The sequence below is a fragment of the Dreissena polymorpha genome, chromosome 4 (assembly GCF_020536995.1).
Source record: "Dreissena polymorpha isolate Duluth1 chromosome 4, UMN_Dpol_1.0, whole genome shotgun sequence".
NCBI classification, from domain to species: Eukaryota; Metazoa; Mollusca; class Bivalvia; order Myida; family Dreissenidae; genus Dreissena; species Dreissena polymorpha.
Window position 1 is genome coordinate 38,646,273 of NC_068358.1, and position 27,753 is coordinate 38,674,025.

At 35.9% G+C, this 27,753-nt stretch overlaps 1 protein-coding gene across 1 annotated transcript in view; it reads right to left on the reverse strand.

Moving 5' to 3' along the window:
* Positions 1-27,753, reverse strand: part of LOC127879534 (calcium uptake protein 3, mitochondrial-like) — a 179,863-nt gene that overhangs the window by 122,311 nt on the left and 29,799 nt on the right. Inside the window, exon 5 of the mRNA XM_052426435.1 lies at positions 14,802-14,912. Within this exon, the coding sequence (XP_052282395.1) occupies positions 14,802-14,912 (111 nt within the window). The remainder of the gene's footprint in view (positions 1-14,801; positions 14,913-27,753) is intronic.

Genomic DNA, 27,753 nt, shown 5'->3' on the forward strand with positions numbered 1-27,753 from the left:
AATGTGAACTCAATCTCAGAGGTGAAAGTAGCCGAGATTTTAGATGATCTTGGAATCACTATTGATAGCCCGCTTTTAACTGCGGATCAAAAAGCAAAATTACAAAATTTTATAGCAAACAATCGCGATATGTTTGCAAAAGACACCTCTGAGTTGGGTTGCACAAACCTTCATTTCCACAGCATTGACACGGGAGATGCTCCACCGCAAAGACAACCTCCATATCGAGCCTCACCAACAGCCAAGAAGGAAATTGAAGCCCAGGTAAGTGACATGCTTGCGAACGACATTATCGAACCATCAGACTCCATGTGGGCTGCACCTGTCATTCTTTGTAAAAAGCGTGACAACACATACAGGTTTGCAATAGATTTTCGTAGGCTAAATGCTGTCACTAAGCCTATCAATTTTCCTTTACCCAAATTTGATGATGTTGTTGACTCAGTAGCGGAGCAAAATTCAAAAATCTTTACTGTTTTGGATCTAAAGAGTGGGTTTCATCAAATTCCTTTGGACCCACAAACTAGACACAAAACAGCTTTCGTGACGCATGATGGCAACTATCAGTTCAAACGTTTGCCATATGGGTTACGAAATGCCCCTATTTGTTTTCAAAATGTGATGACACAGGTTCTTCGAGGCATCAATTTTAAATTTGCTCTGGTCTATGTTGATGACATCATGGTTCACTCTGCTAATTTTGACGAGCACTTGAACCACCTCAGCACCATCTTCCAACGCTTGCGGGAGGCGAACTTAAAGCTCCAACCAAAAAAATGTAAGTTTGCTACAGACCGTGTGGAGTATCTAGGCCACTTCTTTACCAGCCAGGGTATAGAGGTGAACCCAAGTAAGATTGAAAGTGTTAAATCCTTTCCCCGACCGAAAACACAGAAAAATGTCAGAGAATTCTTGGGTCTGTGCAATTATTACAGAAAATTCATTGCAAAATTTGCAGAAATTGCTGCACCTTTGAATAACCTGTTGAAACAGGACACAGAATTTGTTTGGAGTGAACAATGTGAGTCTTCCTTTAATACTTTGAAGGGAAAACTCACCACTGCACCAGTCCTAGTTTTCCCTGACATGGCTAAGCCCTTTACACTGTCTACTGATGCTTCTGATTACGCAGTAGGCTTTGTATTGGGTCAACTGGACGACCAAGGAAGAGAAAGGGTGATTGCTTACGGAGGACGCTCTTTGAGAGGTAGTGAGAACAAATGGAGCATTCATGAAAAGGAATGCCTAGCTCTCATCGAGGCCATCCGTCAATTCCACCCATACCTTGCGAACTCACAGTTCACTGTGTTCACAGACAATATGGGTATGAAATATATCCAAAGTCTGAAAGATCTTAACGGTCGAAAAGGACGTTGGGCATTAAAACTCCAGGGTTACACTTTCAACATAGTCCACAAAGCAGGTACAAAGAATGCTAACGCAGATGCCTTGAGCCGAAGGAGCTACGAGCCGACTCCCAAGGTAGGTGAAAATCAATCTGCACTCTCACCAGATAACTGTGCTGCACAAGTGACTTTCGTGTATTCCATACCAGATGAAGTTCCCTTACTCTCAGCTTTGGACATAGCTGATGAGGCAGAAGAGGTAAGTGCCATTGATTGGCATGATATTGCTACTGAAAGGATCAATATATCGCAAGAACAATGGAAATGTCCAGACTTGCAACCATTGTTGAACGTAATGGTTCACAATGTGCTGCCAAATGATGTTGTTAAACAGCGAAAATACTTGATCATGTCAGAGCAATACATTATCAAAAATAACATTCTGTATCACATATGTGAGCCACAAAGGAAGAAACAACAAAAACGAGGTGAGCCTTTCACACAGTTGGTAGTTCCTAAATCTTTGCGAGAAGATGTGATTAAGGCATACCACGAGGGACATGCTCATCTAGGTTTTGATAAGACCTATTTTGCCATCCGTTCAAAGTATTACTGGGAAGGTATGTATACTGACATTGAAAATCATGTTCGTACGTGCAATACTTGCCAGCAATCAAAGCGGTCTTATGCTAACAACAGGCCACCTCTTTGTCCCTTGCCAGTGCCTGAACATACTTTTTCACGAGTTCATGTGGATGTTCTAGGTCCGTTACCACTCTCTCAGAATAAATTTAAGTACATCTTAGTGGTGGTAGATGCTTTTTCAAACTGGTGTGAAGCCTTTCCTCTTTGTACTCAGGAAGCTACTGAAATTTCAAAAATTTTGTTTGAAGAAATCTTTTGCCGTTATGGTGCACCTGATGTCATTGTCAGTGACAGGGGAACCAATTTTTTGTCCAAGCTTGTTACAGCTATCTGTGAAAAATTCCAAGTAACTAGGCACCATACTTCTTCATTTCATCCACAGACCAACAGCACTGTTGAACGTGTTAATGGTACACTTGGCCAGGCTTTGCGTTCTCTTTGTAATGACAATCAAGACAATTGGTCTCAATTTATTCCTGCTGTGATGATGGCTTTCCGCAACTCAGTATCTGCCACTACTGGTTTCACACCATACCAGATTTTATTTGGCAGACACATGCGTCTTCCAATAGACACTGCTCTCATTCCAAAAGAAAACTTGCCTGTAAATGTTAAAACACATGTGGATCATTTAAATGAACAGATAAAGATTGTTGAGGGCATAGTCACAGCAAACAAACTAGGTGCACAAATAAAACAAAAACTTCACCATGACAAAACTTGCAAGGAACCAAAGTTCACGTTAGGTCAACAAGTTTTGGTGAAACAGGAAAATGTTAAACAAGGGTTGTCTAAGAAACTTTCACCCAAGTTCCTAGGACCGTACGAAATAGTTCAATTAGGGCCAAATTATACCTACAAATTAAAATCACTTGAAACTGGCAATACTTTAAAGTCACTTGTTAATGCTCAACGATTAAAAACATTCCATGCAAGCAACCAATCACAGGCAGAAGCAATAACTCAGGATGACACTAGTGATATGCCAACTGATAACATCTCACAACAACAAAAAGTTGAAAAAATTGTTAAACATTCTTATCAGAATGGCTTGCATTACTACAGAGTTAAATGGCTTGGCCTTGAACCTAAGTTCAATACTTGGGTGTTCGCTGATTCTGTCCCTGAGGACATGCGACAGGCTTTTCATGACAGGTTTACTGGGAGCAACCGCAGACGAAAACGTTTGCAAGTTTTCCGCAGAAAAGATTAAACTTCTGCTTATTCTGCCATTTCTTATAGGTACCTTCTGTTCTTTGTATGTTAATTACATTTTCAAGTTCATTGCAGCATACTGGCATTGCTTCCATTTGATAATATAAGCTTAAAATGTCCTATATATGGCATACCTTTTTAGTACATTATTAAACCTCAACCTGAGTTTGTCTTTACAGTGGGTTAATTTTAAAGTAATGACTAATAATCATGAATAAAGTGCTAAGAACTAAGTGCACGGTTCTACAACCCATTCTAGAGACAATTACTCTAAAGTAGGCTTAATTTTGTACTTGCAGGACTTACCCTGCTCTTCCTACTGTCATGGACAAGGCTTTCGAATGGAGCGACAGTTGTGCAAAGATTAAATTATGGGACCATTTTTCATTCGCAAGGAAAGTTACATGCTTCGGCAGAGCATTGGTCCCATACCTATGTTCTACAACTGGAATACCCTGACTTTAACAATTTACAGTTTTCAACCTGTGATTGTAAGGACACGTTTGACACATTACATAGTATGTACAATGAGTCACAAGCTTATGTCAACAACATTTTCTCAACTATAAACTCATTGATACCTGATCATGAACCAACCATAAATAGAAAACGCCGATCGCTCCTCCCATTCATAGGTAAAATTGGGAAGGGACTATTTGGTTTAGCAACATCTGATGATGTTGAAACTGTTGCATCAAGAGTGAATCAACTGATAAGAAACAACTACAATATGCAACAAGGATTTGCTCATGACTCAAAACTTTTACACTCATTTATGCTGCACTCAGATGCAAGATTTTCAAATATTGTTAAGGGAATCCAAAATAATCATGATCAAATTGTCGCAATCAGTTCAGATTTAACTGATAATTTTCTAAAATTTCAGCAGGTTCAATCCAAAGTTACTCATGTTTTAACAAATATTTTAAAGTTTTCTAACATGCTCAAGGAATCTTATGGATCTCTTCTTGACGGAATCATTAGTCTTACTCAAGGTAAAATTTCTACAAAGATTATTCCATACAAAATTTTGGAAGACAGTCTTTACAACATCAGTAAACAACTTCATACAAAACAGTACAAGCTAACTTCCACCGACCCACTATTTTACTATGAAAATGCTAAATTTTCCTTTTTCAAATCTAACAAAACAATGTACATAACAGTCCAATTCCCAATTGTGCATACCAACATGATTCTTGACCTCTACAAAGTACTTGTTTTCCCTGTACCACTAAACTCTTCCTCTACTCATGCCACCCAAATTACTAACCTACCTCCATTTATTGCCATTTCAAAGGATGGTAATAATTATAAATATGTTGAACTATCCACTGACAATATCAATGCCTGCCTTCGCTTTTCCCATGCACTTTACTGTTCATCCCATTTACCCCTTAATATTCAACCCCTCAATAGTTGTCCAGTCTCTCTTTTCACAGGAAATAAATCTAACATTAATGCAAACTGCAACTTTGGATATTTTTCTAATCGTATTACACCAGCAGTGACCCAGTTAAATGAAACCCATTTTCTAGTGTTTAATACCTCAGACATAACACTTGATTGTCCTGACCGTACTACTAATGTTTCAGGATGCCACTTCTGTATCATTACTGTCCCATGCAACTGTTCCATTTCAACTGTCTCATCCTTTATCCCACCAAGGCTTTCTTACTGTCATCACCACTCTATTCCTGTCACTGTCCTGCACCCTGTTAACCTTGCTCTACTTCAACAGTTCTTCAATGAGGAGGTTTTAGCAATCATTGAGGCCCATGATGCATTTGAATCACCACTCAACATTACCATTCCTTCTTTCAATATGTTTCAGCATAATTTCAGTACATTCCTTGCCACAGAAAAAATTGAAACCTTAAACCTTAAGAAAATGGCTGAGGCAGCTAAAAATGACCAAGAAATATACAGTTCTCTAGCAGAACCCATTCTTGCCCTAAAAGACTATGACATTGATGAAATAACCCCTTCTTTCATTTTATCAATAGTGTCATCCACCTTGTCCATCCTCTGCCTTCCAGGGATAATCTACTTGTACTTTAAATACCGTAGATTAGCATCATTGCTAGCACTAACGCACATCACTCATCCAGCACAAGCTGCAAACCTGCCAAGTTTCATTTACACTACACAAGCACCAATGACAACAACCACCACTTTAGCTCCTCTACACAACATGACAACAACAACTTACTCGCCTTTGCTTATGTTTGCTGCCATTCTCTTTGTGTTTGCCACATACAGATTTCTAAAATACTGTTTCAATTCTAGATTCTCTAGCACTCTGATCCTGGAAATCACTGATGGTACGAATGTTGCACAAATCCCTTGTCTTCAACTACCACCATGCATTCAACACTTAGAATTCTCAGGAGATAATTGTCTTCCTTCTGTTCAAGTAAAAATTTCCATCACCTCCACACTCATTTTGGACTTTGGCGATTTTAAAATATTGAACAAATTCGACAACTGCACTCTTTCCCTCAATCCTAAAATCATGATTACTCCACTTCAAGCATACAAGGTAAACCGCCTCACTAAACACAAATTCTCCATGTACCTTTGGATCAACCAAAATGGCATTTGCATTCCAGTTAATGTAAAGTACTCTTCAAAGGATCCTCCTATAACTACAAATTTATACCCTGAGATCAGTACAGCTTTGCTGCAACATTAAGTCTCAACTTCATGATGGTACTACAACAATCACCATACGTATACACCTACAATCACTTTTTTTTACATTCTTATGTGTTCCGTTTGCCAACAACATTCTTTTCTTTGGACATGTAAAATTTACTTTCAAGTTTGTTTTAAACGGTTCGAACTTCCCAAATGAGCACTAATGGGGCCTACCAACATTGTACAGTGTATACATTTGTTCACAAATGACTTTTAAAGACATGTTGTAATTTCTTGTATTTGCTGTTTCATGTTTTTCTCATGTTTTTGTATATATCACTCATCTACATCATGACCGTCATTGTTATTGTTCATTGAAAATTGTTTCCCTGTATGTTTTTAATTTTTTACAATGCAGGAGCATTGGTTTCACAGCGCAGGGGAAGATTTCACAGTGTTTTGCATTTATATATGCAGTCAATTGCATATTTGAAGATTTTATATTGTTTTGCATTTATATATGCAGTCATTTGCATATTTGAAGATTTTATAGTAATAGTTTTATAGTTATTTGACCATTTGAATATTTGTTTAATAATATATGTCATTTGTATATTTGTTTATTGTTGTAGGGTTTCATGATCTTGTACAGCTACACTTGATGTCTGTTTTCTTGTCAATCTCTGGCAATATGATATTTAGGGGTAACACAATCTTAGTTGTAAATGCAATATTATACAACATATTTACATCACTTATTGTTAAGAGAATCATCAAATACCTTTCCAATATTTCCAATATAAGCAACAATGCTTGTTAAAGATTATTGCATCAACATTACATCCTTCTACAGTTTTGCTGTAACACCTTTTCAATATTCCAATATTGTCAACAATGCATGTAAAAGATTATAACATAACATAAATTAAGTCACAAACAAATTATTCATGTTGAGATCTTAAATGACAGCCTGTTATTGGCATCTTAATCAAAGCTCCCTTTTGATGTTACAACATACTTTGTTGTCATTACCTAATTGTGGGTCAGAGCAAATCTAAACCAAATGTGACCATAACAACAGCAGATGGCAACCAACTCCTATATAAGCCAAACGCAGAATGGATTCAATACCTCTGCTCTATTGCCATCTTGCTGTGTGTTTGTGTCAATAAAGTTCTACAGTTAATGTTGCTCTGACTTACAGGTAAGACATTTATTTTATTTCTACTTTACTTGTATAAGTGATATAAGTTCAGTATTTTGTATGTATTACAATTGTTCATTCTTCATGCAAGTCTAAATATTTGGTGATTATTTTATATATTAAAATTCTTCAGTTACCTCTTGCTAAAAGCGAGTTATTCCCTAAAGTTTGATGTTTTAGATATTGAATACTTTCAGTTGTAAAATTTGTATTGTTAACAATTTATAGCATTTGTTCAAGACCTCTGCTCTATTGCCATCTTGCTGTGTGTTTGTGTCAATAAAGTTCTACAGTTAATGTTGCTCTGACTTACAGTCTTTCATTATCCTGCGCACTTGGGGAAACAACGTGAAAGTAACAAATCGGTCACTCATAAGAAAGAGCACACGCTAACCGAACGTGTGACAATATGCATTTGCTTAGATTGGTATTTCTTGTTTAAACTTTCATCAAAAGACACTGAGTACGGTCCACTTATAGAACTATCAAGTAAAGTTTTGAAATGTTCAGCTAGCCCAAAAACGGCCACATAATGATGTCTTGCTGTCTCCGCAAGAAAATTTCTTTGCTATGGTACTGCCATGGAACATAACCTGAAATAACTTTGTAATGTTTTTGGTGGAATTGAAGGATTAATGTGTGCAAACGGTATGCAATACCCGCAATACTTCCGCTTTTAACGTATCATTTTTTGTAACAACTTTGTCTATGGATGTCTGCGAGTTTGATACTGCTGCGGATGGTTGCGAAGGTCCTGGAATTTGAATATCTTATATCTGCACACTCTCTGTGGCTGTTTCTTCCTGGTTCGACACAGATGGGCTGTTGTTGTTTATGTCTGTTTTAGATTTAATAGTTTTAACAATAGTACCTTCCTGTTTCACAAAAAAACACATTGCAGGAACCCTGTTTGCTTCTCAATTTCATGTTTTCTTTGTGGGTTTCCCCTTTCTTGTGGCTTTTCAAAGCGCTTTCCCCCATCCCTCAAACATAAATGGTCTTCATACAGACCCGACAATGAGCTTTTCGAATGTCATTTGTTTTCTGTACCCAGGAATATTCAGTTAGCCACCCTGGTTTGAAACGACACTTCCCCATCGCTGCGTTTTCACTCTGGAAAATTGATCACAATGGACAACCTCTGATGTAGTACACATAATCTGTGACGTGTACACATAACGTTTCGTAGTCAATAGTGCACGAAACTTATATTTCTTACTCAACTTTTTGTGAGAAGGAATTTATGATAAATTTTCGTAATATTTCCCTTAAGAACGATTTAAGTTTATAATTAAAGCGATCATAAGAGTAATTTTGAGTAGAAATAAACATTTATTTTCAAGGCTTTTTTACATGAAATAAGCACTTTTCAAGCAATTTTTCAAGGCCAACCTTTGTTCAGGGGCTTTTCAAGCCTAGAACTTGTTTTCAAGCACTTTTCAAGCCCTGTGTAACCCTGTATCCTGTCCGCTACATGGTCTTGCAAGGTTTTGTGTTCTCATTAGTGGACAGAGATGCTCCTGACCCGAATACAAAAAAGTCACATTCTGGAGTATAAATGGTGGCTGCATAATGGCATAAGAAAAATTTTCGCACAACAAGGCTCAATTGTCAATATCACAACCTAACATTACAGAGGCTGACATTAACCACAGGAAAGAAACCAAAGGCCCAATTTCTTCATAATCAAACGCAATTGCCCCCACATTTTCTATAACATCCTGATGATTAGAGATTCCTGCATCATAACAGAGGAAACAAAATCCGCATAAATCTTCCCATCTCTGCTGATAATGAAGCTTATTCTGACCTCATTGCATATTAAGAGGCTGCCTGACACACCAGCAACCACCACACTGCAAAACAGGCGCTGAATGTTATTTTGCAAGGTAACACATCAATTTCCCCCAACCAGAAATATGTGACAGAAAAAAGAATATATCCTGGTTCAGTTGGTCTAAGAATGTTTGTTGTATGCATTTCAATTCTATTAGTCTTTAATAATTAGAACATGTGCCTTCTCCTTTTGTCGGCAATATATCAGCTTTATTCAGAGGCACAAGGCATAGAAGTATTATGCATGAAATAATATTTTTTAAGCAGATACATTTTATGTGAATGCTTGCTCTATATGTTAGACATTTTGTCAGTTATTAATCATGTTCACCTTTGTAATTAATTATATGTCTGAACATGACAAAAAGTTATGGTATTAAGTCTGTGAAATTCAGTCACCTTATCAGCTGATATTAATTAGGCTGAAAAATATGCTACAATGTACAAGTTCAAGGTTTTTGCGTGAAAAGCGTGGAAAGTGTGCGTGTATTAATTTTTTGATACAAACTTTGTAGTGCAGAGAACACTGAATTCTGTTGATTTCGGTTAATTTCTTTGGTATTTTTTATAACACAATTATATCGCGAATAATTTTTTATCTCCTCCAAATTAATTTCAATTCAAATATCTTTATCGTTACGGTATTTGAGTATAGTAATTATTGAAACAGTTAATGTACTGTATACTGATTAAAGAGAACATCTGGACGGAACCGGATAATTAAGTGTTTGGAGTTATGTGTTGTTTCGACAAAAGGGGATTAACATGTGTGAATGTCACTCTGCCGATTTGGTCCATATTTACTGGTAAACATTGTTCATAATGTCGACACAACTAGAACACAACTGTGAATATTTAATGCAACTCTCAACTCAATAGTTACCACCTTCTTTTAGCAATCAATGGAATAACCTACCTACATAGTGAAAATAAATGCTTTAGTGAGCAGTGAATTGACTTTGTTCCGACAATTAAAACCATTCCTTATGCATTCGTTGACATGTTTACTTGAGTAAGTTATGCATTCAGACAAGAAGCGGCTTTCCTTTGATAACGTCAAACTGTCAATTCACACAGATTTCCGAGACTTTTAATAGGGTCCTCGGTCATTATGTTTACATGTTCAGTATAGAAAAAACACCTGCCAACATGAAAACTTTGGATTTAATTATCAAAATAAAAACAATGTTGCAAACTGTGATTATATTAATCGGTAAGTATCAGTTTAAAGACGACGTTTTGTTTGTCTTAAATCAACGAGTTTCTATACAACTACTTCTACAACCACGTGGGGATCGATCTATATTGTTGTATTTTTAAATGGTATATTATATATATATATAAATATATATATGTACTTGTAATAAATGTAATTTTATTTGAAAATCAGAAAGTCAAACAAAGTTAAATTGATCGTTATCTCGTAAAACACGGAGTTTCCCCGCGTTGCCAAAGCCGAGGGCCGCCTTGTCGGCTTATCTATTTTGCAGATCGTTCAACGCCGCATCCCAAATCATGCAAACGCCGCGTATCGTGAAATTTTCTCAATCTCCCTTGGCGTAACTGCACGCGGCGTATGGAGGGAAATTGGGGAAAACGCGTGGAGTGTACTGTACTGCACTTGTTAACATTTTCTTAAGTTGTGCATCAAAATACAAGAATTTGAAAACAACTATTTGATAAGTTGAGAAGAATATTAACAAGGAGATATAAATCACTTTTTGATCATAATATAATTAACGGAAGTACATCTATAACACCTGTTTATGATAAGACCCTCTTAATTTAGATCATTAAAGTTGAGTTTCTGTATCGTTAATGGGGTTAACCAAGTGCTTACTACCATAAAGTCATTAAAAGCTATTGTTTCACCATGTTTCACCACCATAATGATGTACCTGCAATAATGTAGCTTCATACATTTCTACCAGAGGGAAAACTTCAGCAGTCAGTTTCCTGCACCTCAAATATTAAAACAGAATTTCAAACTGAGAAGTCTTTTAATGCTCACAAATTGATTAAAAATAAAAATAAATATAAGAAAAATAATATGATAATGACCTTATTAGATTTTATTTTCCTTAGTTAAGTTTTTTATGAAAGCAATACCACCAAATTTGGCAAGGTTCTTCCTTTTAAATTATTTCAAATCAGCTGACATATGCAAATTGCTAAAGATTTAAAAACTGACTATGGTGTATGATTTATTTAACTTCTCCCATAACAAGCATTGTGCAAAACCACAAGAATTTCAAGATGAAACTTGAAGGATATGCCACTGCTCTCACACTGAGTTCCAAACCTTGCATGTATATCTACATACATTTTCAATTGAAATTCAATTGTTAATCGATAATATGAGGCCACGCATTTTCAGTCATAGAAATACATGGATTTCGCTTAAAAGGTAATATAAGAAATGTACCGGTAATTATTCTGCTATTTAAATTGTCAGATGAATTCATGAAAGGTCACAAGGAATTATTTTAGCTTTCATTCATATTACAAATTCAAATTAGCCTCCTTGTGTTATTAGGTTAAAGAATTCTTATACAACATTTCGATCTCAAAGTTTAAGAAAAATTTACAGGACAAATAAGGATTCTCAGAACCTCAATTTTTGTTCCCCCCATTTTCTTACCATTAATTTACTAATTCACTATTATGTGCATAAATATTGATCAAGCAAAGGATTATTAATTTTAGTATATACTTTAATATCTGCATTTTATATGCATTAAGCGCAGTAAATAAGGTGTAACACATAGAATTACAAAAATATGAATGTCTTTATAATAAGTTTTTTAATACAGAACAATCAAAAGATATCCAATAAGGTTGAATAAAACACCCATTATGTATCCCAATTGCGTTCATCCTAAAAATATTGCATAGTAGATATAATGTGAAGTTTTTTTAGTGTTGTATGAAAGACATTAGGTAAGCTGTTATACACATATGTACACGTCCTTTGCAATACTTTCTACATGTGATAAGGCGTCTTGATATGATGATAATTTGTGCCAATTTATTTCAAAATGAAATAATGCAACTTTAAGTTAAGTGCTGGACAGGCCAATGTACTTTCACCATTATTGTAACATATGAGGATTATGCAAAAATTTCAAGTGCAATCTCAGCATTGTAGATAATTTTTTACCCATGGGGGTAAATACCCCCACTTTTCAAAGCATGGGGCTAAATGGTAAAATTTTGCCTTGCTTGAAGGGTAATTTGCTAAAAGTAAAACCATAATATAGCCGGGGTACAGACACGCTACTTTAATAATGTTAAACACAATTAACCATTAACTAAGTGTATTCCTTCATATTAGTAGGTTTCTTAATTTTTTGTTATTTTAACTTGTATTGTTGGCAGATTACATTTAAGAAGATCTTCGTCCTTATCGTCCACCACAGTGGCCACGGAAAACTTTTTTGCCAACTTTCAACTGTTGTTTTATTAGCGTTTTAGTGGTTCCTTTTTTATTTGAAAACAGAGGAAACTAGAAATGGTGCGGAAAAGGCCGACGCGTATCCCCATGCCGCATGTTTGACCCAGGGGCGCCCCAGGGTTGGTAATGGGGCCATGCATAGTTGAGATTGACCGTATTGTCATAAGAGAAGTTCATTATCAATTAGAAGTGAATCGGTGAAGAAATGAAGAAATTACTGTGAAACCATTATATATCGTCAGGCATTAATTTTCGTATATTTCGTCAGTCGACCGATTGCCGAATTAAGATCCTAACGAACAATTATGTCCCATATTTGAACAAAGTAAGACTGAATTACCAAAGGCATGAGGCACTAAAATCCAACGTAATCCACGCATGCATATTCCTTCTGTTACGTAATCAAGATAAATCCGGTTTTGACACAAAAGGGTGTAGATTACATAGTGTACTTAACTGACATGTGCCATTGCTCTAAAACGCGAAAGCAGTACAGCTGTATCGACTACTTTGACTTCGTTTAGGTAGAATTGTAATGATAAGCACTATTTGTTAACAACTTTATTATCCACTGTGTGTATTGTGTTTTTCTGTGTTGTTGAAGAAGATTGTACAGCCTCCACGCATCGGATTAGATCTGGATCAAAGACAATGAACAAAATTAAAAGATGTATATACTAACCGTATACATTCTCCGCATTGATGACAAATAAATACAGATCATTTTGATTTGTGTTTGGTTGTTTGCGTTTAACTACAATACAGGTGTAAAAATAGCTTGTACTTCATTTTATGGGCTATCGATTTTTTTAATCATTGACATCTTTTATGAGTATGACGCAATAAAACATTGCTTTGTATCCTATTGCATTCAATCTAATTTCAACTCACTCGTCCATTGGTTGTTACAATTCAATCTGAACTGTGCCCTATGAAACCGCTGTCCCATAATGCACTGTTAATTTTACACTTCCGAAAATTATTGTACTTAAAGTGATCAAATATTTACAATGCAAAACTCTTGAAACTTTATTGAAAACTGACCAAACAGTTTGCTAACACTAATTTTAACCAATAATCTTCGCACCTTCTCTAATTTGCGCCGATAAAGGTAAGATTGTTATTAGTTTGGCCATGATGTATACTGATAGGTGTGATAGGATTACTGCAAAACCACACCATTTATTCATTACAAGTGGCATATCTGCGGTCATTAACTTATCACTGATCCACCCACGTTCCTTCCCAAATCTCATTCATTTTGGCGATAAAAAAATATATATGTTGTGTAAACGATAACGGGGATTATCATGTTTAAATTAGTTACAAGAGATTTCAGAAAAATGATTGAACCCATCTCCAGTTTTTTTCCATCTATGTTTTTCACACTCAATTGGTCTCAAACCGGCAAAACCTTAAAATAATAGGATCCCTCAAGAGCAGGTGAGCGAAAGCAAAAATATGATGTTAAAAAAATGGACTCAACATACTGTAAATGTAAATTTTATTCCATGTTCTGTGTTTATTTGGCTACATTTTTATCCCTCACTATGCAGTTGTTGTTTTTTCGTCAAATTGTAAAAAGTACCATTACACCCCAAGCTGGGAGTAATGAGCGCAAACAACACTGACATTGAGAAATTTGCATAGAGAAATCTTCAAATAAAGAACATTTGGTCTTTTTAGTTGCTTGGAACTAAATTACGCAAACAAATTAACATGTTTTTATCACATGCCTTTTTGGTGAAATGTTCAGTTCATGTGCTCATTTGGGACTTACATGTACATGCTTCACATGGGACACATAATAGTAAAACAATATCCCTCTGCCTATGGCGGGGGATAATAAACTAAGGGCTGCACCAATCCGTTTTGGGGACCTTGTCTGACACTGTCAGGTTAGCTATCATCAACAGTTTAGTTTTCTTAAAGAAATAGTTTGCAGGCATCCATGAGGATGATAGTTTGTGTCTTTTTTCTCGTTAAATTTACAGAAATGCACTCCTTTCAAGTTACCAGAAAACAAACTTTAACAGCCAAATTGGTAGAAAATTAAATTTGATTGATCAAACACTCCGTTTTATTGAAGAGGATTGAATAGAAAAAGGCCCTCGAGGTTACACATGAAAAATCACTTTTATTTGCTTAATTGCAGGTTACTTAATTTTGGAACAAATTGACACAATTCTACTTTGTTTTGGGATTTTTTCCAATGACAATATGGAATTTTGTAAATTTCCTGATTGGGAATGTTCCATTGAGCAGTACGTAATAAAGAGGGGAAACAATCCCTGGAGTGTTATGTCAATGTCCATGTGATGATGAAATAAAGTTGAACTTGATGTTTGTACTCACATTTAGCAATGTTTTTTAAAAACTGTGTTCTTGAAAACAAGTGTTGCAAAAGCTGCACTTTTCAAACAATGTTCATTATTGAGACAATTATGGTAGGACACATTACCCTTGTTATGCATGGATCTGAACAGTGTTCTGGATCCCCGTCTCTTGGCAGGCGTATTCTTCAGCCATGTCTCTATGTCCTCTTTCCTCAGCCTGGTACGGCCAATACGTGCTGAAACATTCGTATACACACTTGGAACATTGAGCAAAACATTATTTATACAAGAAACCGTAGAAGACGGGTGATGATCCCCAAAGGTTTTTTTTGTCAAAATATTGCACTATATATTCAGATAAAAGGAAACATCTTGAGGGGCATAACTTTGGACAAAAAATACGATGGATGGTTTAGCAACTTAAAAATTTCAAAGGGCCATAACTTTCTAAATAAATCATCTAACCAGAACCCACTAATGACATGCGCATCTCCTCAAGGTAGTTAAGCTTCCCATAAAGCTTCATAGTATTCCAGTCAGTAGTTGGGGACAAGAATTGCACTATAAGTACAGTTTATAGAAAATTTCAAAGGGCCATAACTCTGTGAAAAATCATCCGACCATTACCGGCTGATAACATGCACATCTCCTGTTGGTAGTGAAGCTTCACATAAAGTTTCATTGAATTCCTGTAATAAGTTGCTGAGGAATAGCTCGGACAAGAATTGCACTATATGTACAATGGAAAAATTCAAAGGGCTATAACTCTGTGAAAAATCATATGACGAGAACCGGCTGATAATATGCACAACTCCTTTTGGTAGTGAAGCTTCACATAAAGTTTCATTGAATTCCCGTAATATGTTGCTGAGAAATAGCTCGGACAAGAATTGCACTATATATGTTCAATGGAAAATTTAAAAGGGCCATAACTCTGTGAAAAATCATCCGACAAGAACCGGCTGATAATATGCACATCTCCTCTTGGTAGTGAAGCTTCCCATAAAGTTTCATTGAATTCCGGTCATTAGTAACTGAGAAATAGCCCGGACAAGAATTGCACTATATGTACAGTTAATGGAAATTTTAAAGGGCCATAACTCTGTGAAAAATCATCTGACCAGCACCGGCTGATAATATGCACATTTCCTCTTGGTAGTGAAGCTTCCCATAAAGTTTTATTGAATTCCGGTCATTAATTGCTGAGAAATAGCCCGGACAAGAATTGCACTATATGTACAGTAAATGGAAAATTTCAAAGGGCCATAACTCTGTGAAAAATCATCCAACCAGAACCCACTGATAATATGCACATCTCCTCTTGGTAGTGAAGCTTTCCATAAAGTTTCATTGAATTCCGGTCATTGGTTGCTGAGAAATAGCCCTGACAAAAGTTGTGCACGAACGGACGGACACACGGACGGACAGACGGACAGACGAAGCGGCGACTATATGCTCCCCCCAAAAATTTTTGGGGAAGCATAAAAAGGTTCAGCCAAGAACTTTTTGTAACACAATTGTTAACACCAGATCAGCTGAAAAACAAGATGTGTTTGTGAAACACAATGTCCCCCTATATGACATTTGACCTTGAAGGATGACCTTGACCTTGTGAAGGATGACCTTGACCTTTCACCACTCAAAATGTGCAGCTCCATGAGATACACATGCACGCCAAATATCAAGTTGCTATCTTCAATATTGCAAAAGTATTCATAAAATAAGCGATTTTGGCCACACATATTTGACCTCTGACCTTGAAGGATGACCTTGACTTTGACCTTTCACCACTCAAAATGTGCAGCTCCATGAGATGCACATGCATGCCAAATATCAAGTTGCTATCTTCAATATTGCAAAAGTATTTATAAAATAAGCGATTTGGGCCACATATATTTGACCTCTGACCTTGAAGGATGACCTTGACCTTGACCTTTCACCACTCAAAATGTGCAGCTCCATGAGATACACATGCATGCCAAATATCAAGTTGCTATCTTCAATATTGCAAAAGTATTCATAAAATGAGCAATTTTGGACACATATTTGACCTCTGACCTTGAAGGATGACCTTGACCTTGACCTTTCACCACTCAAAATGTGCAGCTTCATGAGATACACATGCATGCCAAATATGAAGTTGCTATCTTCAATATAGCAAAAGTTATTGCAAAATGTAAAAGTTGGCGCAAACAGACCAACAGACAGGGCAAAAACAATATGTCCCCCACTACTATAGTGGGGGACATAAAAAGAGAAATCTCACACCTGAATACTGATGCATTTTATGCACATTATATACCTTTTTTAAGATTGCTATCTTCCAAGAAAGAAGTAGAATGTAACTTTCACAAAATGTACTCTAAAGCAAAAAATGTTAAGAAAGGGGAACAAAATATGGATGTTATTTTGGCAATGTTGTTTAAATCTTATCAAGAATTTAAACAGTTTGAAATGGTTCAATGACTGAGGTTATGCCTATCTAGTCTTATAAACCACCAAATAACACTTCCCAAATGTATGTCTGAGGGTACTGCAGTGCTGGTCGGTGTGGGTAAACTGCACTTAACCAATCAAACTGATAAGCCAAGACTTTTACGGTAGGATTAAAGATGGAGGCGTGATAAAAACAGTTAATTTCAACTGATTTTAATGTACACTGATGGTTTAACCACTGAATTTACAACTTTAAACAATCTGCAGTTATAAACATGGAATCTGCATATGAATAAATTGCTAAAGTTGATGAGCCTTATATCTGTGCTTATCTGTCAATATCTAGAGGTAGGAAAACAATGACTATCTCAATATATATCTGTCTCATAAAATATATATATATATATGCTATACTGATATATGATTCATACATTATAAACAAACTGGCTTTAATAACAGAAGAACATCTGTTGAAAGAAGCTTACAAACGTATAATCTGTAGAATTTGCAGGATAACATTGACAACATCTACCGTATTTTTCGGGTTATATGTCGCACCCGAATGTAAGAAGCATTCCCTTTTTTTTTTACATTATTTTATTTTTGTCCATACATAAGACGCTCCGGCGTAAACGACGCACATAGTCATCATTAAATATTCCCCAAAATGCAGTCACACATGTTTATCCATTAAATGTTTAATCCTCTTTCGTGTTTTATTTCAGATAGAAAATTCATCTTAAAAAGGATGCTGGCATTTGTTCTCTCACATGCTCATTGTATTTATATATTTTTTCCATTAAATTTATTTGAACATATTAATTTAAACAAAAACGTCATTCAAAACAATGTATTACCGGTAATACTTGACCCTATCCGCAAGCCGTTGCATTCGCACATTTGTATCTGTTTTGTCAAAACATCGCAGTGTAAACACTGCTGATCATGTTTTCACAATTACCAAAATTAAACATTTTCTGTTTCAATAATAAACTACCTAAATGAGCGTAACGTCAAAGATACAGCATTCTCTTCGCTACACAGTTTTTCTTCAACAGTGTATACACCCACGCTAATTTTCGCGCGCTTTCTAACAGAACAAAGAAAAGTACACGAGCTATAGATGTGACTAGCGTAAACGTGGTGTTAGCAATATAATTGGAAAAATGAATTTAAATAAGCGCATTTGATAAAACAACAAAACAAAATAAAAAACAATTATTGTGTAATAAACTGCATTTAGGCTATAAATGCAGCATTTGCTGTTTCATAAAAAATTAATGTACCATTTTATGAAAATAGTATAGCGATGTTTGTTTGGTTTAATGTGTATTGTTTGCAAAATTTTTGTAGCATAAAGTATACCGGCATTCTCAAATTGGTAACACGAGCATTTTTATGATGAATATTAAAATGAGGCCTGTTATGAGAAGGGCTAATATTCTTATCGTGATAATCTTAATACAAGTGTGCAGACGTGTGGTGTACCAGGCTTACCAATAAACGCTTTTAATCCACACTGGGGACATCGTCTCCCATGGAGAGATTATGTTCGTTCATCTATCGCAGATTGTTAAAGGGTATTTGACATTTCAGGTTTGCAGACATGTGGTATTGCAGGCATACCAATAAACGCTTGTAATGCACACTGGGGACATCGCTGACGGATTCTCCGATGCCGACGACCATGGCGAATAAATGATGTGAATTTCTATTGTGCTGTATCTGATTGTATACTTATTGTTGTATACTCTGCTTCTCATTGATATTGTGTTTGTTTGTTATTTTTTGTTTCAAATTGTTGTAAAAATCGTAAGGTTAGCTCGTAAAATAAATTTAGCAGACGACTACTTTTTTTGTTACGTTGTTTTATTTACGTTACCGTACTGTATAGTACCCCAGTAGTATTGTTAGTAGTGTGTAACCGACCATGTGTAAAATAAAATTGTGTTACAAAATCAGCGAAACAAATTACCGGCAATGGTCATCAAACTCGCGGATTTATGCAATTCTGACTTAAAAATTTGACATTCTGACTTTGGAAAAATCGATTTTGTACATACATAAGACGCTCCGGGGCATACGACGCATGTTACTTTTGCCTGTAAAAAAGTCGTGACTTATACCCCGAAAAATACGGTAATTCTAATGATCTATGTTTTGCTACACATGCGATCAAACATTACTAACCAAAATAGTCTGCGATGTCATAAACATGGTTTACTATATGACCAGGATCTCAGTCTGTGATGTCATAAACATGGTTTACTATTTGACCAGGATCTCAGTCTGCGATGTCATAAACATGGTTTACTATTTGACCAGGATCTCGTAGTGACCATGAATCTGACCACTCCATATTCAATTTATGTGAATTCCAGTAGATGCATTTTGCCTTTGCCATTATTACTTAACGTAAATGTGTTGGGCAAGACATGGGTGATTTTTCGAAAACTCTGAGGTGTTGAAACTTATTCTTATCAGCAAGTCCACAGATTTATGAAAACTTGGAGCAAGCACAGCTCTTTAAATGAGCTATGTCTGACTGGTTAATTGTTCCAATCTTGCTGTGTATGTCTGACTGGTTAATTGTTCCAATCTCGCTGTGTATGTCTGACTGGTTAATTGTTCCAATCTTGCTGTGTATGTCTGACTGGTTAATTGTTCCAATCTTGCTGTGTATGTCTGACTGGTTAATTGTTCCAATCTTGCTGTGTATGTCTGACTGGTTAATTGTTCCAATCTTGCTGTGTATGTCTGACTGGTTAATTGTTCCAATCTTGCTGTGTATGTCTGACTGGTTAATTGTTCCAATCTTGCTGTGTATGTCTGACTGGTTAATTGTTCCAATCTTGTCGTGGAAAGATTTTCATTTTTTATTGGTTTAAAATTTCAACTAGAGTTTAAATGGCATTTATTATCAGACAAGAATACTTTTTTTGAAAATTGTAGCTGCTGTATTACGCCCACCTGAAAAACACCTAAAAACTCTGCAGTAATAAATTGATTACATGAAGAGCTTGCTTAATATTTTATTAGGCCAAAATTAAAATATTTTGTGTTTGCCCTCACACAATCTACCATGGAAAATCGCAGCAACAAAAAACATTTTTAAGCAAAAAAAAGTTATTTATTTCCAGATAAATTCTTCAGTATGAATCTTGTTAAAATGCTTCAATATTGAGTAAAAATCGAAACAATATAGACTGTAATACAACATTAAGAAAATGATAAATTAAAAAATAATAATTAAAACGTTAAGTATTCTATGTTGTGTGCAAAACAAAATTATAATTATAAAAAATATTTTCCCTTCCTACCTTCTTTTCTTTTCTTTATTGTGGGTCACAAGAAACAACAGATGTTAATTTTGCCTTGTTAATATCAGCCTAGGTGGGCTTGTATGGGCTAATTGTTTTTATTTTTGTATTACACGCTCAAGTCTTTTATGTTTAAGTTGCTACCAGTAAAGCTATTGCTGCCGTAAATGATGATGTTGATGTCAACATGTACATGTACACTGCCACAGTCTCAAGAACAGTGGATCATCAAGTCAACAGCCTTTGAGGGCGCACATAAGTTCCAAGACTAACACTTAATTACAAAACAGTTAATAATGTCTTCACTGCAAACAGAAACCAGCAATATAATCACGATTTCAATTTTTGCTGACGATGTAAAAGAAAATTGAGTCTTTGACTGACAAGCAGTATTGAAAAAGTGATCAAATAAATCTGCATTTTTTTCTCTGATGATTATGTACAACCTGACTGTGCAATTCAAACCCCATTCATGATTGCCTCTCACAAAATTTCATTCAAAAGTTTCTTATCAGAGCCGCATTCCAGAGGACTTTGCAAATATTACAATCCCTAAATCAAACGTTATATAGGTCTTTAAAGCACTTATCTGAAGATGGAGCGCTATAATGCCTATGCCAACGCTATGTCTATAAGGAAAGTTTATAAAAACATGCTAAATTTGCAAAATGTCTATCAACCAAAGAATGAGTGCTTACAGATTGATTTGTTCAATATTTATCAAATCCATATTTGAACTTTACAAAAAACAAATCATGGGAAAATACAACTTTGTATTTCCTTACGAATTAAACGACTAAAAAGGATTGCCATGTTAAACAATAAGCTCATTGAGAAAATTGAGAATATCAGCATGCTTCTTATTTTGCTATCTACATGGTTGTATTAACAAATGAATATTATATTCTGTTAATAGTAGGTAAGCCTACTTTCAGTTAATGCTGCATTAGTCATCTGAGCACTCCCGTTCCATTCGCCCAATCACATCCCCTGATGGAGTTAATCCATAATTTATTGGATAAGTATATCTGGTCTAATAAAAAGAAACAAGATTTTGTATAAGTTAATAAGCACAATTTAATATCCCAAATCTACAATAAAAAATCAAAGAACAATATTATTCAAAGAACAAAACAAATGATTGAAAGTTTCCCTTTTTATGTATTTTTGAACTTGTCATAGTAAAATAAGTGTATATCGAGAAAAAAAATCTGATAATAACATCATTACAAAATTAGTTTTGGGGCTTAACAATTGAACATGTCAATGGACTACAAAAACTGAAAATGAATGTCAGGCAGAATAAGCATTTGGCTGTCTAGCCAGTCTCCTATATCAGCATTTAATAAGGTCAGTTTAAATGTTATAAAACACAGCTGATGTGCATTATTGCGAAAAGCACGATTAAAATGCATATGCATGCATGCCCTTAGAATGCATGGCATCTGAAGGTGTTTACATCACGGATGTAAGTGGAAATAGTTTACTTCATTCATAAAACCAGTATCCCCATTGAGTAGAGAAGCGTCCTAGTTTCACAATGCACTTTCACTTTAAAGTTGGCAGTAATTCAAAACTGAAGTGCACATTTAAATGCTGTGGCCCGCACATTAAATACAAACTTTTTTGACAAGCGTTAATTTTAATTGAATAAATGACCACTTAGTGAGTTTTATATAAATCCATGCAATACTAAATTCTACAAATAATCTGTAATGCTTTTAATTGGTTGACATACGGGCACTTGCATTTGACTTGGCTGCAATATGTGAGTTTGGATGGTGCTCCCCACGGTGCCTATACCACGTGACTTTTTCAGATCTGTGCTGGGAGAATAAGGCTAAACCCAGTTAACATTTTTAAGGATCTCTTTTTAAATATTTCACCATTTTTAATGGTATAAAGTGGAAAGGTAGGGGTCATCTGCGAGTCATGATCAATGTACCTATGAAGTTTCGTGATCCTAGGCATTAGCGTTCTTGAGTTATCATCCGGAAACCATTTTACTATTTCGTGTCACCGTGACCTTGACCTTTGACCTAGTGACCTCAAAATCAATAGGGGTCATCTGCAAGTCATGATCAATGTACCTATGAAGTTTCATGATCCTAGGCCTAAGCGTTCTTGAGTTATCATCCGGAAACCATCTGGTGGACGGACATACGGAAATACTGACCAACATGAGCAAAACAATATACCCCCTCTTCTTCTGGGTCGCGCTTTATTCTCCAACACAGATCTTAAAAAGTCATGTGGTATAGGCACCGTGTCCCTATATTGGACAGGTGGCAATCACAAGAACACAAGAAATACATGCAAAGGCAAACATTCAACATTCGTCTCAGTGTTTGATAGGTCCTTATTTGGAAGGACCGTCCTGGGACACAGACACCATATCAGGGTCTCATATCACGTGGCTTTCCATGGCACTTAATAACCTCATAAGACTTGGTTACAGGGTTAAAAGTTGGCAAAAATGAAAAACCTGAAAATTGTAGCTGGGGGCCAGGGTTAAAAGTTGGCAAAAAAGAAAAACCTGAAAATTGTAGCTGGGAGCCTGGGGGCCGCCAGGAACCCCGGTGGGTCCAAGGCAAAGCCCTGGTTGGGGGCCCAGGAAGCTCCGGAGAATTAGCAAAATAACAAATAAAAAATAGCTAAGAATTTAACTCAAATCTTTAAAATCACACCTGTTTTGCAAGTTCATTTTATAAAGGAGAGTTAATATATTATTTTTTATAGTAAGAAACCAAAAATTTCAATTAACAATGAACATATACAGTTTGTCAACTAGTTCCGGATAATCATCAGTTCCGATTAATTTGTTTTTAACTTTCCATAATGCCACACTAAAAACAAAATTATAAGTGTCTATGGTATTCATTAGGTAAAGGAGTATATTAACCAATTTTAAGCAAGAAAGATTTTGTATTATGCTTGCAGGGGGGATAAATGCAGCAAAAAGTTAACCGAAACTGATTGAATAATGTTATATTTTGAAATGTGCATATGAATATAGAAGGCTTTATTATTTTCAAATAAGCTTTTTGCCATGACAATGTTTTGAAATAATAATTCTGTAAGTTGAATGAATTTTAATACTTTACCGAACGGAAGGGTGAACTTTAATTGGCTATTTTTGACAAAAAACTGCATATGCCGTCTGGCCTAACCTGTTATCAAACAAAATAAATTTTATCCTTAATTTTTACATCTCACATTGACACTTAATCCCGAAAGAAATTATTGTGGGCAAAAGAATAAACGTTTTTTGCCAGGTGATTCTAAACATGTTGACTGACTGTACCAGGCAATACATTTTTTCAGCCATTCGCGAAATTCAACTCCACGTTCATCAACTTCAGCCAAACCTTCCCATCGCCATTTATTCTTGACGTACGATTCTAGCACCTTTGTACTCGAATTCGGCTCAAGGAACTTCATTTTTTGTATCCGTTTTATGTTGAAAAGCAACAATTTTTTATTATGGCGCTCAATTGACATAAATGATTCGACAATGTCGCAAACGCCTACCTCCCTTTAGGCTGCACACCACACTTTTTAGCCACCAATGTGAATTGGCCCCGGTCAAATTTCTAAATAAAGAGAACATTGCTGAAGTAAGCACCATTTTTAGTGTCTAAATAATAATGAATGTCAGGTTTGAGTTGTGGTGATTTTTCTTGGATGTTTGTAAGTTACCAAAACATTGGTATTGTAACTATAGCTGCATACAGGAAGTAGAATAAATGCAATTCGAAAACAGGTGTAATGTTGGCTCCGGTCAGTATTTCTGTTGGAAATTTGAAAGAGCGTACGGACATTGAACTATTACAAAAAATCTAATCCTTTGACCCCCAATTTTCTCCATTGCTGTTTAGTACTAGGTAAGTTACCAATGTAAAAACATGGTTTCCAGGCACCTTGAAATAATCAATTCTTAAACATTTTGCCCAAACTCATTTGATTTGAATGTTACTGATTTTTCAGAAGGCACAGCCTCAACCATTCTGGAAATGTGCTTGGTTTATTTTCAGATTTGCGAGGTGACCAGTTTTCAGACATTGGATCGCTCCTGCTTGTGTACAAGATTGGCCGAGACTAAAAAAACTGTAGTGTTCCACCTTTTTTTTGCGCGGATTGCAATGTAAAGAACGATTACTCTTTCGGGCACCTGCTTTTTTTAATTTACCGAAATTGCAGCTCAATCACCGAAACACGTTCAGCAATATCCAATACAAAGCGTATTTTTTTAGTTCCGTGTTTTTGTTTGCTTGATAAACATTTTGTGCTGCTTTGACAATGCAAGGGGGGTCACTCCCTACCCCCCCCCCCCCTAAATTATCTCATCGAATTTACATGAGTTACTAAAACGACCTTTTGATGCCCTGAAAAACCAGAATTCCGGCACAAACCGGAAGACTTTTAACCCTGTAATTATTCACACAGAGATGTACCATTAAACAAGAATACAATTGTTACAAAAAGGAATGACCTGGACATTCTATATCCTAAACTTTGACCCTGAATTGTGGGCTTGACCTAAAAAATTAAGCTGCTTTATGTGTGGGACACCATTTACCACTAACAGCAAGTTATATAACAGTCCATCCATGCTGTTGAAAATACCAAAATTCGCCACATGACCTTGAATGTGACACTTGCCTTGGAACTAGGGACCTGCTTGTTGCGTGCAATGCTTGGTTTCATCATGCTAATAGCTTGGACCATATTATTTAATCAAAGTACTGACAGTACTGGTGTGACGATGCTTTTGAGAGGATGGATATAAAAGCATCAAGTTAAGTTTATCTACATCACCACAATCACCACAATTGTGTATGTTGGTACGAAAAAAAAATTTGGTACAAAAATTTTGCGAAAAAAAATTGGGTATGAAAACAAATTTGGGTACGAAAAAATATTTGGGAACAAAAAAATTGGGACCGAAAAAAAATTTGGGTACGAACAAAACATTGGGGATGAAAAAAAATGGGTACAAAAAAAAATTGGGTACGAAAAATTTTAGGTACGGAAAAAAAATTGGGGGAACGGGAAAGTAGTACCTGTGGGGAACTTGACCCACACTTGCACATTTTCGGCCCTTTCCATCAAACATCAGATAAGTTCCTCGAAGGCAATAGTATGAATACACATTTCGGAAGCGGTAATGCGGTCCTACCTACGCGCGTCAAAATGTAAGCGAAATATGTACACAAGTCTGTCAGGAATTATTCAATTAACGAAGAAAATCGTGTATTGATGTAAGTTTTTTGAAGAAATGTGCAGAAAATATATTAAACAAGAGCTGTGTTTGTGAAACACAATGCCCCCTGCTGCGCAGCTTTGAAGCCATATATTAAATCTTTGACCTTGAAGGATGAACTTGACCTTTCACCACTCAAAATGTGCAGCTCCATGACATACACATGCATGCCGCATATGGAGTTGCTATCTTCAATATTGCAAAATTTGACCTTTGACCCTGACCTTGAAGGATGACCTTGACCTTTCACCAATCAATATGTGCAGCTCTATGAGATACGCATGCACACCAATATTGAAAAAGTTATGGCCAATGTTAAAGTTTTCGGACAGACAGACAGACGCTTTATATTTGACATTTGACCTTGAAGGATGACCTTCACCTTTCACAACTGAAAATGTGCAGCTCCATGAGATGCACATGTATGCCAAATATCAAGTTGCTATGTTCAATATTAAAAAAGTTATGGCCATTAAAGTTTTCGGACGGACGGACAGACTGACACACTGACTGACTGACTGACTGACAGTTCAACTGATATAGGCCACCCTACCGGGGGCATAAAAAGCAATGGCCATATTTTTCTCAGCCACATAATTGTTAATAGTTTGATATCACAAAATGAAAGTGAAAGTAGAACTGTCAAAAATGACAACCTGTCAACGTTTTGTTTTTGCTGGCGTGAGAGGGCGATTACACTCAATGTGTTCACATTTTGATCATAGGCTTTGTCAATGACCTTTATAGTATGGGTAGCTTTGATATTATTTATTGCTATCATGTAACTGCATGATTGTGTATATGTTTACAATACACAAAGCATAAATAATGATATAAATATACTGATTGAGCTTATAATAATCTGAGAACTATAGCCAGGTCAATTAAGGACTTAAAATACAATTTTGTGTCCTGATTTCATGAAGAAATGACCATGCATGTCCTTGATTTCAAATTCAAGGCTCTGGTGTGACACATTGGTAGCATTACCGTTAAACTGTTATCAGGCTTATGAAATTAGTTTTTATTGAACTATCTAAGGAAATCTAAATCAGGCACTGATTTTTCTTGTTTTAATACAGTCATAGATCAGTTGTGGCCTCTGGGTAATGACCAATTTTTGCTTACTTGTCACACCCTTAAAACTTTCCACACGTCTATAATAGCAAATCTGGATTTAGGTGATCTTCAATGGTACATTTAAACTTTAGCTCTGTTACAAGAGTGCTGGTCAAGTCCAGTCACATATTTAAATCTAGGCCATGTCAAAATCAAAGTGTCACAGACAAATGAAAGATGCGTTCATTAATTATTGTCCAGTTGTTTACTACTGCTGTAAGTTTTTATATAATATGACTGATGAACATCATGTGAGAGAAAATTCACATTATCATTGTATATCAGGTTTAGCAGCCTTTTAGATAACAAAGTATGCTAGTTTTTAATGTCGCTTCTGGGGATCAAACCCGTAGGGCTTTTAGGAAGATTCTGAAATTTTCGACCCCTCGAGAGCAACCAAACCAAAAATTAAGTCAAATATTGCCGACTCAGTTTTTTGAGTCAGTTCATGAGGGATAATGGAGCTTGATTGGTCATTGTCGGCTCTGGTACTACTTACATGTACCCCGGGTACTCTTAAGTATACTTACATGTACCCTGGGTACTCTAAGTATACTTACATGTACCCCAGGTACGGTAAATAAACGTAATTGTACTCGGTCCATATTAGACTGTACCCCGAGTTGTATGCGCGCCCAAAATCTGATGTCGTAAAACACGCAACCGATTATCTTAAACACACTTCTCTTCAAAAAACACTGCATCAACATGCTTTTTGAGTATGTGTTCCGATAATATAGAGGCCATTCTACAGAAAATTGACATAAATGTGTATATATAATTATTACAAAAAAATAGTCGACAACGACTGATTTAGGGTTAAATTTCCCGGGTACATTTTAGTATATTTACCGTACCCAGGATACATGTAAGTATACTTAAGAGTACCCGGGGTACATGTACGTAGTATACGAGCCGACAATGAACAATCGAGTGATA